At 47.0% G+C, this 14,728-nt stretch overlaps 1 protein-coding gene across 1 annotated transcript in view; it reads left to right on the top strand.

The window, feature by feature from the left end:
• BUB1 (BUB1 mitotic checkpoint serine/threonine kinase) overlaps positions 1-10,219 on the top strand; it is a 34,300-nt gene extending 24,081 nt beyond the window's left edge. Inside the window, exons 27-41 of the mRNA XM_064445559.1 lie at positions 273-325; positions 854-991; positions 1,979-2,074; positions 2,754-2,844; positions 3,247-3,328; positions 3,991-4,171; positions 4,743-4,821; positions 5,348-5,571; positions 6,072-6,212; positions 6,868-6,983; positions 8,328-8,489; positions 8,691-8,848; positions 8,942-9,119; positions 9,367-9,473; positions 9,915-10,219. Coding sequence (XP_064301629.1) covers positions 273-325; positions 854-991; positions 1,979-2,074; positions 2,754-2,844; positions 3,247-3,328; positions 3,991-4,171; positions 4,743-4,821; positions 5,348-5,571; positions 6,072-6,212; positions 6,868-6,983; positions 8,328-8,489; positions 8,691-8,848; positions 8,942-9,119; positions 9,367-9,473; positions 9,915-10,110 — 2,002 coding nt within the window. The 3' untranslated portion in view covers positions 10,111-10,219. The remainder of the gene's footprint in view (positions 1-272; positions 326-853; positions 992-1,978; positions 2,075-2,753; positions 2,845-3,246; positions 3,329-3,990; positions 4,172-4,742; positions 4,822-5,347; positions 5,572-6,071; positions 6,213-6,867; positions 6,984-8,327; positions 8,490-8,690; positions 8,849-8,941; positions 9,120-9,366; positions 9,474-9,914) is intronic.
• Positions 10,220-14,728: the final 4,509 nt, after the last annotated feature.

The raw sequence follows: 14,728 nt of genomic DNA, 5'->3' as shown, positions 1-14,728 counted from the left end.
ACTTATTGGCAACTGTATGAGAAGCTCTCTGGGGGGCAGTATCTAATAACATTCTAAAGGATCTCTCACTTGCTTCGTTTGTGTGACTTCAGAGTCGTTCATGGGGGAAAAAATAGGAACACTAGCTGCTGCCTGTCTGGGATGTTTCCTTTGTTTTAGACCGGGAAAGGCCTCAACTGCTTAGAGGGTAGTACTGCTGAGTCCTGAACTGAGGCTGGAGTTTAAATGGTAGCTCTTATTTCAATCTTATGTTCTTCATCTCTCTTTTGAAGGCACCCTAACAAGAGATCCACTGGACTAGCTACTTCTGTGGATGTGAAAGAAGGTAATAAGCCAAGTTTTGATAAAGACTGATGCTATTGGTATGACTGTTATTGGCTGGGGCTCAATAGCATGTGGCTACTAGTTCCAACCCTAGCTAAGCTCTCTGACTTTCCTGCCTCCACTCCTGCACATTTGGGCAATGTCTCTATATCCCTTCCATGTGGCCAGTCCCTGTTTCCACCTTCTGTGCAACTCCTTTTTGTTTGAGCTCGGTCTGGAGTTCACTGTTTGTCCTTGGTGGCTTCCTGCCTGCTTGACTTTCTGTGTCAGAATAGATCGTTCCTGTGAATTGAGGATGGAGTCCTCGGAGGCCACCCAGCTGCCCAAGGTCCCTCTTGCCCTTCAGGGCAGTCTCCCTTGGGGACCTGCCAAGCAGATCTCTGAACAAGCCAAAATCTGCTCTCCCAAAATTCTGGGTTGTCGTTCTGCTACTCATCTTGTTTACTCCTCTTACTAATGTTTTCCTCACTACTGAAATGTAAACAATCCCAGGCTACTTCAGGAATGATCTCACTGTTCTCGTTTGTAGCATCTAGAGTCGGAAATTCTTCCTTTGCTTCTGGAAACGCTTCTCAAGCTACCCCAAACACCTCACTGGGAGGAGCAATGCAGGCAACGCCGTTCAAAGTGCAACCGTCGCCTACGGTTCACACGAAGGAAGCGTTGGGTAAGCAGCTGGAATAATGTGCTAGTTGCACTGGAGTTCGTGGGGTCTTGCCCGGTAATTCTAGTGGAGCCAAATCTACAAGGAGGCTATCTAGTGATGGGCATGTGCACCATTCAAAGAGGAAAATAAAATCAAATTTGTACTTTTCTCTTGCGATTGCTTGGATGACCCAAAGCTTTTGACCAGAAGTAGATGCTTTAATTAATAACATCCCAGAGCCACATCCTGTAAACTCCTGGAGAAGTCACCAGCCAGGCTTCTTTGGGCAGCATGTTTTCTGAGCTGCTTGTGTCAGTACTGCCAGGGACTCCTGTTTCTGAGGTGATGACCTGCAACGACTAATGTGGAAGAATGTTAGGAAGTTAATAAGTTACCTCTGGCTGACATTGAGCTTCCCCCAAAGATGAAGCAAGGGTAACTCATGCACAAGCTCTTTGATTATTTAAAGGACATTGTCAGTTCTAAACATTGCACTTCCAAAATCCTAACAGGGAAATTGCAATTGTATTTCTGATGTCAGATGTGGAGCAACAATATCCTGATACTGTTTTATCCTTTTTGTACTCTTCTGCCATGTTCTTCTGTTTTGATAGAAAACCTGTTAACTGCTACCATGTAGCAAACAGCTGCAGCTGAATATATAGCTGTAAAAATAATAATTAAAGAAGAGCTTGTGATATTTATTAGTCTTCCAAATAACTATGCAGAAAAAGGAGAATTTACTCCTTTAGGAGAAGTTGAAATCTCATCTTGGAGCAGGGCGAAGGCCATGGCGCCAACAAGTATGCGTTGGCCAAGTCGGATCTTCCTGTGTTTGTTCAGCTGTCTGGAGTGTTTGAATGCAATATGAAGGAATAAGTGGTTATTGGCACTTGACAATTGATAACAATTAATCGGCATTTGATTTGACCACTACACAATGGAAGAACCTCTGAAAATTTCTTTTACTGGGGGTGATTTTCTTGTGGTTTTTATTTCTTTGTTTAGGATTTCTCTTGGATATGTTTCAAACACCAATCTTGCCTGAATTATCTCCTCTTGAAGAAAGCAAGGAGCAATTTGAAGTCTTTTGCAGAAAAAGTGGTAAGTACTACTTATTGTTTCACTCCATGATATTTCACTCCTTTATTTCCTGTTTACCCCTCCCACTGGTCCTTGGAATTTTGAGGCAGGTGGCTGTTTGATTAGGTGCAGAGTGACAAAGCCACTTCTTTCCTGATAAAGAATTTAGTTTACTGATGGGTTCTAAATTTTTATGCACAGTCTGGGAACAGCAGAATCACTTTACTGTTAGCACGCCTGTTAATGTGTGTATTAAACGTGTAGCTTCCCTGTAGAGATTTCTCTGGTATTTAAACCCTAACTTTGAAAAGGGCACAGCTGGTACTTCACATGAGTAAAGCTTTTCCTAAACCGTTTTGCCGGCTGGGTGTTAGCATTTGAATCACCATCTTAGCGTAACAGTTAAAATTGCAGACCAGACAGCAGCAGTCACTTACAAGAGTGAGCACAGAGAGATTTCACAAGTGGTCAGATGCAGCCAAGAAGGCTTCTGTACTCCTGCCAGTCCTGGTTTTGAGATGGAAAAATCTTCCCCATTTCCAAGAGCTTATGGGAGAGATTAATTGAGTGGCAGTTCTGAGGGTGCTTCTGGTCTAGCTAGACGTAGCCATGAGCATCAGTTGCCTGGTTAGGGGAGAAAATGAGGCCGTCTGTCATCTTCGTTGGGTGAAGATAATGTTGGTTATCTTCTATTTTTAAGAGCCTGATGGAAGTCTGAAAGCTACTGTTGTTGCCCCTGTCACGCCTGCATTTTCCATCTTTGAAGATGAGAATGAAAAAGAGAACAGCGGGTAAGGAGGGGAAAAAGGAACATCTGAGTTCACTTTATTAAGAATTACGTATAGGATTGATTCTATTCCATATAATTTTGCCGTGGCTGTATTTGCTGTATCAGGGTTGGCCTGAATACAATCACTAGCAGCTGTGTGGAAGTGGCATGAGAAAGCTGTAGTTGCTTTTCTGTGGAATTGCGCAACTTTCCTGTTTGGACAGTGTGCTTGAGATGCTTAATTTTCTGGATGACTGTGGGTAGCTCGTTTCTTTGATCTACCGCAACTTCTTTGAGTATCTGCAAATGGGTTCTTTTAAAAAAATCCATTAAAAAAAAATTAAAAGCCACAAGTCTTTGTTATGATCAGTCTGCCTGGGAAAGTTTCTGGGGAAAAGCTATTCTAAACTACCTGTTTTGTCAGGATCCCACAGCATAAAAACAAGCCAGAAGAGCCCAGAACGATTGGAGAACGTCCCCTGACTGACTGTACAGCGGGTACAGAAGTGAGTTGTTTTGTCTTATCACAAGAATTAGCCTTGAAAATGGGTTACGTAGTTATAGGGGATACCGGAGGTGGCTGCATTTACCTTTGTTCTATCCCAATCCTGCAACATTCTTACGAATGATACCTAGCTCAAGTCTAGATACCCTTTCCCACTTCCTGCCAATGGGATGAACTTTTCCAGTTAACTTTCACAAAGCTTCTAGGAGCTTAGTAATGGAGACCTCTAATCTAGCACAAATCCGGCTGCGGTGGGTGTGTAGATTTGTCATCTGTTTGGGGGAGGAAGGACGCTGAGCAAGAGACACTTAATGTTCTAATAACCACCTAACAGTTTTCATAGCCAAGGAGATGCACAGAATTCAGGCTGCTTGGATGTAAGTGATCACCAAGTGATGAGATGGGCTTTTTCAGACTCTTACGGCAACTTTTCGTTGTCGAGCATTTTGCAGTGATATTGATTATTCCAACATTCAGCTCTGTTACAGAACTGCAAACCTGTGATTTAGGTTATATTGCTGTTCCGTATTTTTCTAACTTTGACACAGGCAGACTCAACACTACTGAAACTGACTCCGGAGGCTGCTAGTAGGTTACAGTGCAGCTCTGGCAGGAGAGGTTTGGCTTAGTTTTAAATCTTCTTATATTTTTTTTCCTGTGTAGGAAGAAACAGGGACACCGGAGTTCTTGAGGGATGATTATACGGTGTGGAATGTACAAAGTAGTAATAAAACATTAGCTCCCAGCCCAAACAACACAAGAGACTTTGCACGAGCTGCCCAGCTTGTATCAACGCCGTTTAGTTACCTGTCGGCACATCCGCGACAACCTTTGGAGGACAAAGGTAAAATAACGAATGCTTCTGCTTGAGAGCAGCTAATTCGGTACTAAACTCCATTTCTCTGCCCTAGTTACCTCGCAGGCCTTGCCAAATGCTGCATGGGTACGGCTCCCGCTGCTGCCACCTCTGGGTACAAACTCTGTGCAAGAACAGCAGCTGGGAGCATGGGCTGGCCAGCACATGAGCCTTCCAAGGATTTTTAACTGCGGGGGGATAAGAGAGGGTGGCAAGGGACAAGAGACTTTGTGCTGTGGAAGTGCTGGTTTGAACTGTTCCAAGGGGTTGTAAATAGTCACAAAAACTGACTGAAGTCCTGGTACCACCTTCTTTGGGAGGCACCTTTATGCTTGTCTGCCCCTCTTTAGTCTTGGAATACACTCCCGAAAGAAATCAACCTGTTGCCTTTCCTTATATATTTTTAAAATAGGCTTGTTCAGTTCTAGCTCTTCTGATAGCTTAGCAATTTTCGCAGCTTCAGTGTGACTTAGCCTCCTTGTCTTGGTAAGAATACTCTAAACGTGCTTGCCTTTGGGGGAAATAAACACTTGCTATCGTTGCTGCTCCCTTTGTTCAGCCTGTGAGGATGACTTGCCACAAATGGATTTGGAGTACTCTGAAGAACTGCACAAGCAGACAAAAACGAAGAAGCTAAGGTATGTCGTGACTTGCTGAGAGTTTTCAAGGCTTGAGAGCAGTAGGCAAATCTATGCCGCAGCAGGCAGGTCTAGCTATGCCGCTCTTGAGTCAAGTTTTCCAAGTAAATCTGGAGCTGACGTATTTGTGTCAGGCTGACTCCGCTTAGCGTGCATCTCGGCACTTTGCAGCGTTAAGTGAACCTGGTTATGGTGATAATGCCCCTGAAAATGCTGCTACGATTTAACTTTTCTGACACAGATAAATTAAGTTTGCGATCCAGAAAGTTTTAAGGGTGGGGGGTGGTGTAAAACTACTGCTTTCTTTTCAATATGGGTTGGACTTGTTGGCCAATGACCTTGAAAGTCTATGGGTAGCATGTTATGACCAGATCTTATTCTCTTAAGAAATGTCAGTTTTATTCATCTTAACATCGATTATGGCCAAAGTTGCAAGCGCAGACATCTGACACATTTTTGCTTACTGAAGATGCAGAAATACCATGGCAGTACTGTCAATTAATAATAATTTGTTTTAAATATGTAGCCCTGCTCTTAAACATGTTGCAGAACAAGGGGAGTTTCAAGGAAATGTCTTGAAACAAGGAAATGGAATTCAAGGACTTGCTACAGCTGCTTCTCAAAGGTTACGCGAGCAGACTGGCACGAGCAGAACTGAATATTCCTTGTCCGTTGGGGTGGACAAAACTCCCCATGAAAAGCCGCCTGGAGCTGGGCAAGACAGGACAGCCCGGAGTGCTAGAGCCGCAGGTACAGAGCATTGCCTACCCTTTTCTTCCATCAAGTCTGAGGCCAGAGCGGCGTCAAGTTCTTGCGGCAGCGCTTTGTTCCAGCGTGGAGGTGGTGGCTGCAGGGAGCAGACTGCCTTGTGGCTCCTGCAAGGAGATCGCTGCGTTATGTACAAGTGATACAGGGAAAGACAAGTGTGGGTCGTACATGTATTACCTGATGCTAAAGGTATTCTGAAGTACAGAACTACCCAGGAGTGCCTAAGGGTTCTTCGCTAGCTGAGGCTCAAATACTTCAGAAACATCTGTCATTCTGGGCAACTTTGACAGGGAAGACACATAGGTATAAAAACTGGATTGGCAGAATTGAGGAATACTTAACTTTGCCCTCTGACTTTGGTGGTGTTCGGTTGGGTGGTTGGATTTTTTTTTAAATCAGCAGTAATCATTCAAGTATAAGCTTATGTTACCTCTTTGAAATGACACTTTTATAGCTTAAATATTTTTCTTCTTTCCACAAAGTCCTTGTTGAGAACCCTTGGGATAAGGAATTGATTTGCAAATTCTTATCAGAGCTTCCTAAACCACTCCACACCTATGCCAACTACTTTGAATGGAAATCTACCCTTCCATCCATCAGACTGAAGGCTGAACTCCCACTGGGTAAGAGCTGCTTCAAACATTTCATTTTCAAGCATTTGTTGAAGATTTTCTGGGAACCTCTAAAGTATTTTTTTCTAATTCAGTTTACTTGCGCATATATCCAGAGAGCTTCTAGATTATCTAAACCCCAGATTTGAAATTAGACCTGGTTTTTTGTTTGCCTTTTGTAGCATAAGCCACAAGTTTTTGATTAGGCATTCTGAGTAGGCAGTTTTCCCTTCCTAGTAATCTGTGACACAACTCTCAAACTTTGTATAGAATAGCAGCAGTCCTGTGTCAACAAAATCTGTATGACAGTAATTGCAACATAGTTGTATGACTTAAACATTAGTGTTTGCTTTTTTTAAGGCATGCACTTTGGAATTTGATTACTTCCAGGGAGTCAGACTAAAACAGAAACATTGATTTTTTAATTTTTTTTTTAGTATGTGGCACTTTACAGCACTCTTGTTCTCAAGGCTCTCTTCTGTGGAAAGGCTGGCCAGCAGGAAGAGACCTGTAGAGAAAAGCCAGCATTGGGGTTAAACCAGTAACTTGTACGTGGCTGGTGCTTGCTTTTATCTCTTTTTTTTTTTTTTTTTTTCCTCATCCGAGTGGTGATATCTCTTTTCTGTGAAGTTTGTAAGCTGGGCTTAATGTTGTTCATCTCTTAAAGGTTCCAGCTCATTCCATGTGGACTGCTTGGTTGGAGAAGGAGCTTTTGCTCAAGTCTATCAGGCTTCCATTCTGGATGCAAGTAACCCAAGAAACAACCAGAAAGTAATATTCAAGGTAATTCACAATAGCTCTGCTGGAAAATTGTGGAGTCTTATAGTAAAGACACCTACCCTGGGTGGGTTCTGCTGAGTTTTCTTGTTCATAAATACAAAGCAAAGCTTATTGGTCTATCCCCAAAGCCACGTTTAGACTGAATCCTGTGACATCTGATTCATTCTGCATGGGAAGTTATTTATCCTCTTGACTTGGCTTGCCTCTTCATCTCTTATCAAGTGGTCACAAGTATCCTAAGGAGTAAGCATTACAGCCGGGCTGTCTTTCTCAGCTGAACAAAGGCAGCTACCTGTGCTTTTCGTCCATAGCAAGTGAAAATGTGTGTGGATTGGTGATAAACTGCTCTTGTTGCTAGATCGCCCCAAAAGGGCCACGCTCCGTTCCGGATACACGCCCGCTAGCTTTCCACAAGCACTTTCACACTTCATGCAGCCAGCCTGTGCGGTGGCAGCTGCCTGTTACGTAGGCTTTGCCGGGTGATACCTCTCTGGTATTAATAAAACACACTTGTCTCGATGGCGGCTGTAGACTGAGCAGTTCCCTCTCTGCTCTGCCTTCTGGGCTGCCTCGGTGCAGGAATGAGCAACAGATGATAGCATGTGTTTACATCAGAACCGCTGCCAAGAGGAAAGTCTGTGCGACTGCGAGCTCGGCTTAGCCCAGCAGGGTTGTACTAGGTCATGCGTCCCTGCATCTGCTGCTGGCTGGGAGGGCACGTGCAGGGTTACTAGAGTCTGGCTGAAACGTGGTGATGTGTTTGAGCTGACGCACACGCACCCCCCCTTAGCCTCTCCACACCGGATCTTTCTTCCTACCCCTGGAATCTTTTTGTGGATCTCTTCTGCAGCGTTTAATCTTTCAGCAAAAATCTTTTTAGTGTAACACATTAACTTTCTAGCTTTCTAGCATGCAAAGGTGACTTAACGGGGTTTTTTTGAGCATCAGGTATTCGATGTAGCAGGGGAAATAGTAGGGGAAGGAATCGGAATGGTTTTGCTCTTTTGACTTCAAAAGCTTTCTCTCTCACGGAAAATGTCTGTTGCCAGCAGAAATATCAACGTTGCAGAAAAACTGACATTTGAAATAACACAAAAGAGCGCACGAGCCAGAATGCAATTGTGGCGTGTAATTGAAGTCTTGATTCAAGAGGATTAATCGTTGAGTGTATTGACCTGAGGTTAATTGCTGTAGATTTATTTGGTCATCGCTGTATTTTATTTGGTCAGGAGGAAAAATGCCCAGTCTGCCAGCAAAATAAAAAACCAAACAAAAAACCCCAACCTGAGAAGAACTTGTGCTTTAATGCTAATAGATTTTCCTAGCAAATCAACTTCTTGGTTACAGGTCCAGAAGCCTGCCAACCCTTGGGAGTTCTACATAGCAACACAGCTGGTAGAAAGGCTCGATCCAAGTATACGCCATCTCTACATCCACTTTTATTCTGCTCATTTCTTTCAAAATGGAAGCATTTTGGTTGGTGAGCTCTACAACTACGGAACATTGCTAGTAAGTGTAATCAGCTGATGCTCTGGAACATCTGTATTCTTTTTGGAGTGCTATTGTATTACAAGGTACAGATGTCTCCTCTACTCTGCCCTTCGTGGACCTTCGTTGTGAACATATTCTGTGTTTACCAACACAGACCTGTAATCCATATCAAGTTGTTTCTGTGTAGCTGATGGTTCTTTGCTATCTTTTGGTTTACAGAATGCCATAAACATTTACAAAAAGCTTCCTGAAAAGGTGATGCCTCAAGCACTTGTCATCTACTTCGCTGTAAAAATTCTTTATATGGTGGAAGAGCTCCACAGCTGCAAAATCATTCATGGGGACATTAAACCTGACAATTTCATACTTGGAGAAAGGCAAGTATTTCCCTTTGCTCCCTGAGATGCCAGCATATCTCGATCCCTAAGCCTTGATACTTACACGATCGCTTCTTGTCTCCGTGGCTGAAGGTTTCTGGACAACGATACATGTGACATAGATGGCCTCTCTCACGGCTTGACGCTCATTGACTTGGGCCAGAGTATAGACATGACGCTCTTTCCCGAAGGAACGGCGTTTACTGCAAAGTGTGAAACCTCCGGATTTCAGTGTATTGAAATGCTGACGCAGAAACCGTGGAACTACCAGGTATGAGGTTGCATAGACAGCCCGAGCGTTCGGAGCTCAGGGCGTGCATCTGGCGCGAACAAATGGAGTAGAGAAACATTAGGCTTTTGCACTGGAGTGGTAGCTTCGGCTTATTGCTTTAAAAACGCGATCCTGAACCCTCTTCTTCCACACCTTGCCGTACTGGCTCCATAGAGTGTGTTTTTTCAGCTGATTTTTAGTGGTCTCCGTAAATTTCTAATATGAAACTTGTTTATACTTTGTTTAGACGGACTACTTCGGCATCGCAGCAACGGTTTACTGCATGCTCTTTGGTACCTACATGCAAGTGAAGAATGAAAACGGTATCTGGAAGCCTGAGGGAGCCTTCAGAAGGTTGGTGTCCAAAAATCTTCTCGAAACCTTCCCTTGTCTAGAAAGATGTGTCATTACACCAGGTCGGTTTGAGGTTAGTTTGCCACAGCTTTCAGCGTTGCCTGCACGTGCTTCTTGATGCCCGAAAAACTGGGTTCGGCGCGTGGGAACGGCGTCGTAGAATTCACCGCCTTAAGCACAGGAAGCATTTCAGCGGCGCGAGTGGCGAATTGCACAGCCTCCTCAGCTACTTTGCTGCCTGGAAGGAGGAAACGACAGCTAACGAGGAAAAATCCCACTGGTTCGCTAAGCAGCGTGCCACAGCGGAAGCCGCGTGGTGTTACAGCGCTGTCTGCAGTTGCTCCAGCCTCTGGCTGGGGAGCGAGCGGGGCGAATACGGGAAATAGTGTTTTAACAGCTCAAATTTAGACTTTTTTTGCATGTATTCTCGTTCCTTTGCAGGCTTGCCAATGCCGAACTGTGGAAAGAGTTCTTTGAGAGCATGTTAAACATCCCCAGCTGCCACAGCCTGCCTTCTCTGGGAGCTCTGCGCAAAAGGCTGAAGGAATTATTTTGCAAGTCATATGCAAAGGAGATAAAGTTCCTTCGGAACAGACTTGTTGTGTTGCTTATAGAACACAAACGGTCACGAAAATGAGCGTCTCATTTGCACAGTGACCGAGGACTGGCGTTTTATTGATGTGAAATGCTTTTTAATGACTTGTTTTAAAAATAAACGTTGTTAGCGTTAACTTCAGGAATGACAACGTGCATCTTCCTATGCTTTTGTGGAAAAAAAAAAAAATCACACTGAAATGACTTGTTCATTTAACGTGTCCAGTTTGAGAGGCATGGGCGTGCTGGAGACGGTTGTCATAATATTGTGTATTGCAGGGGGAAAGCTGGTAAAAGGTAGTGTCCTTGCTTTCGGCCTCCCCGGGGCTTTTTGAAGAGGCCCGTAAATCACTCGTGCCGAAGGGGCCTTGGGAAGCCGGCCGCCCTGACCCGGCGGCAAGGTCAGCGCCGAGTTCAGGCTCGGGCTCTGCAGAACGGCGAACAGAGCCTTCCGGGAGGAGCGAGCTGTTGGAAAGGGGCATGGAACTCTGGACCGAGACCCCACCATCGGGGAAGACTCCGGTGCCTCTTCAGAGAGAAGGGACGGCAGCAACGGGAAGGGAAATGGCCTGTAATGCGGGCTACGAGAGCGTGACTGGGGGTAGGTTTCTACACCTGATCAGGGGAAACACTGCTCGGTAGGTGTGAGGGGGACGAGCGTTCTGCAGGTCGCTTCTCCCAGAAAAGCCCCTGCAGGTAAATAATAGGAGGAAAAGCTGCTTTGAGTCGGTGACAAGGCAAACGTGCGGGTGAGCGACAGCGCTCCCAGCGCAGTTCGAGGCTTGGGGCTCCTGCAGTCGCAGCCCTCCTCTTCCCCGTCTCCCAGGAGCTTCTAGGTTGAAAGAAACCGTGGTTCACAGATTAGATCTACGTTAGCTAGGACTGAAATCACCCTCGCCCTGTCCGTTGAATTCCCTTCTGACCAGCCACAACATAATTATTAGAAGGGGAAAACCAAGCGGCAATTATCTCCTTACTGGAATTGAAAGGGCTCTTTTCTGGTTGTTGTGAGGTTTTGTTTTCCCTCGCTGTGGCCAAACGTTGTGGAAATACTCTGGGAAAAGGCCAGGAAAGCATTCCTTTAAATGTGCTCCCTATTCCTTTTTATCTACTTTTATGTGTTTCTTAATTACAGTGGTTATACGCCAACGCACTGAATCGCTGCTGCCTACGCGCGTCCCCCACTTGAGTTTGCACGAGGTTAGCTTGACGGTGTAGCTAATTTGTTAAATGTTGAATGTCAAAATAACTTGAGTTACCTGAATTACACCAACTCCAAAGAAATATAGAAGGGTGCTGTGGGGGATGGATGGCACCTCTTGAGCTCCCCTTGCCATGGAGTGACTTCTTTCTTTCTCTGCATCTTCCAGCATTGCTAAGCTGAGACTTGCAGCTAAAACTAGTCTCTGTGACCTCTCTGGAGTCACAGCTTGCTCGCTTGGGATGGCTTCTTCACTGGGCCTGACCTGACTTCCCCATCCTCTTCTGCAACTGCGAGGAGCAAAACCTCCCCTCCTCCCCGCCCCATCTTGGGGCAGAAAGTTGTACCACAGCTTATTGCTGCCTTCGCTCGAGCCGCTCTGGCTGCCGATGGATCTCAGGGAACAAATACCCACGGGGCTTTGCCCCTGGCGGGCTGGCGCTGCAGCACGGCTACGGTGCATGCTTCGGTGGCGCTCCCAAGCCCTTCGCAGCGTGCCGTTATCCCGACGCTGCTCGCGGTCGCGCTCGTGCAGTGCCCTGGTTTATAATCCTGTGACACGGAGCCAAGAGAGGACATTTCATCAGCAGAGCCCCAGGGGGAGGTGAGGGCATTAATTTTATTTGTGCGTCTATCCACAGGAGGGAGACAAATAACAGACTTTCATAAATCTCTCTGCTTCTCGCTGTATTTTTCCTCTACTTAAATTTTTCAACCTGAAAACCAGCCAGGGGTTGGGTAGGTGAGCTGAGCTAAGCCCAGGCTGCCGATACAGCCCAGGATGCCGAGGAAGAGCGGGGACGCTGGGTTCGCCGCACGCAGGGACGGGTGGCTTGGTTTCCGTAGGCTTTGCTCTGGCCTGGGGGTCGCAGAGGCGAAGGCGGCCGCCCAGCGAGGCGGGATCGCAGGATGCTCTGCGTGCAGAGGGCCTGGAAACACTTGTTGGGTTGGTTTCATAAATCCAAGTGCGCCACAGAAAAGCCTGTGACGGCAGGAGGGGCGTCGAGCCCAGCCAATGTGTCACTTCGGGCAGTTCACTTACACTGTTTGTTTATCTGCTCCTCCTGGGTCTCGCATCGGGGTCTTGCTCTTCTCCAGGCTGCCGGCAGCAAACCTGCCCCCACCAATGCATCCCCACAGGCTGCGGTGCTGCGTGCCCAGGCTCCACAGCTGCCTGTCCACCTGCCTGCAGTTTTGGGAGACCTGGCAGCACTTCCTCGCTTTGGGAAACCTTTTCCATGTCACGCAGCAGCGCGGGACGTTTCCCTCCAGCAGCAGGGACCATCTCCCTGCAGCTGGGGCTCCTCTGCCTGCCTTTATGGCAAATAACTCTCTGGTTATCCTTTAATGCAGCCTGCTCTGCCTCTTGTTAGGCTTTCTGTGGCATATGGAAAAGCCTTTGGCTTTGATACGAAGCAGCTGGTTAAGAAGTCAGCTGGAGCAAGCTGCACTGTGAGGCAGATCAGCTGGAGAAACCTTGTAGCTGGTGGAAATACAAACACTCAGGGCTGAGGTTGGGGGTTTTTTTTCCCCCCTTTCCTCCTTCATCTCATTTTCTTATGAGCTGAGCTGGAGCCAGCTGTTCTCTGTCCAGGCAAAAATCTCTGCCAGGCTTAAGTTTTTATATATAGAGTAAATATATATATATTTAGTTCCTCATCTCATAACACTGTGCCGTACACCACTCCGTAAAAAAGAGCGGAGCGCTTTTTGGAGTGGCATATGACACTGCATTATGAGCACGATGGAGTTTTTACCTGTGTGTTTACCCCTAATTAATGCTAATTTCTTACTGCTCCCCCCCCCCCTTGGGGTAGTGATTTTTTCAGCTGCGGTACAGGTGTGTCCCCGCCAGCTGTGCCGCCAGCCGGGCGGGAGCATCTACAGCTTAAATGTCAGCCCCCCTGCGAGTGGAGAAGGAGCTCGCGTGGGTGTAGGAGTTTCACATCGTTATATATGGTAGATACGTGTTAGCTATAACTCATCGTGCATCCCTCCTCGCTTCGCAAGTGTCCCGCCTGCCTGCAAGCACTGCTCCTGCTCAATGGCCAAGAGCATCCCAGGGAAGCTGGGCATGGGTGTGAGCTCTGAGGATGCTCACAGGGATGCACCGGGTGCAATTTTTGCTTGCAAGTGCCTTGATTTTATCATCCTGGGCTCTTAGTTTTGCTATGAGTGATTATAGCCGAGCCCCGGTGAGGAGCGGAGGTTTGAGCTGGGGCAGCTGGTGGGAATGGCTAAAGGGATGCCCCATGCCAGCGCAGGGTCAGGTTCAGACTGCCTGTGCCCAGTTATTTTCCATCAAATAGCCTTAAAGAGAAGCCCCTGTGTTGGGCTCCTGCCCCCTGCTCCTGCCATCCCCTCCCACGAGCGTCCCATGGGGGAGCGGGAGGGATAAAGGGTAAAACCTTCCCAGGAGGGGCTGGGTGGCGTGACGGCCGTGGGAACAGGTCCATGGAGGGACGACCTGGCGGGGCGGAGGCTCCTATTTTCTAACTGATTTTAAAATGAGCTGCTAAAAAAGAGCTTTGAAAAAAACAACACAAAAACCCAAAACCCCAGCTGGCGACGCTGATATTTCCTCCTCGGCGCGCGCTGAATCCACACTGATGAAGATCTCTAGGTATCCCCAGAGTCGCCCTTTAGAGATAACTCATCTTGGGGCCTCCACCACCCACACGGAGAGGAGAGATTTCCTGGCGCGTGGGTGGCTCGCTTTTCTTCTGCAGAAAACCCAAGTTTACTCACTTTTCACCCTTTGCCATCGTGTCACGTCTCGGTGGCAAGACGGGGCCCCCAGCTGGGGTCTGGCACTTGCTCTCTCCCAGGTGCTCCATCGCTTGCTGGTGCCAACCCATCGCCAAATACCCCCGGCCAAGCCCTTGATGCCAGCAGCATCTCCCTACTGTCGCTTGGGGGAGGCCAAATTTCTTAAATGCAGTTTTTAAGGTGTTAAAAACCAAGGCTGAGGTTGTTAAAAGTGGCAGGCACCTCACTAATCAGTTAGACGCACGCTAAGGAAGCGGCGGTCCTTGTTTCCGTACAGGTGAGGCATTAATGTCACCCAAGGCAATGACACTCAGCCCCATCAGGGACAACAAATAACTTCACTCAGCTTCAAATACCCATTAACCGTGTAACAAATTGCCTCGGGCCAGCAGGGAATCAAAGCGACAGCCCCCGGGGGACACCCCAGCCCCGGCCCAGGGACCACTCAGGTCACGACAGGACCGTTCTCAGCCCCCCCCGCTGAGGGACTGTCCCTTGGTCTGTCACCCCATCACCATCACCCCTGCGGATGGGTGAAGAATAGTGATACCCTGCATTCAGATGCTTCTTTAACAAGCGTAGATATACATATATTTAAAAAGCCCACCTATTTTTATATCTCTAACCTTTGCGTGTTCGCAGTAGCCACTGGGGACACAGAGCAAGCTGATGGAGGAGTAATGGCTCTGGT

Source organism: Phalacrocorax carbo, chromosome 3, assembly GCF_963921805.1.
Source record: "Phalacrocorax carbo chromosome 3, bPhaCar2.1, whole genome shotgun sequence".
In the NCBI taxonomy this organism is placed as follows: domain Eukaryota; kingdom Metazoa; phylum Chordata; class Aves; order Suliformes; family Phalacrocoracidae; genus Phalacrocorax; species Phalacrocorax carbo.
This window is presented reverse-complemented; position numbering and strand designations above follow the sequence as displayed.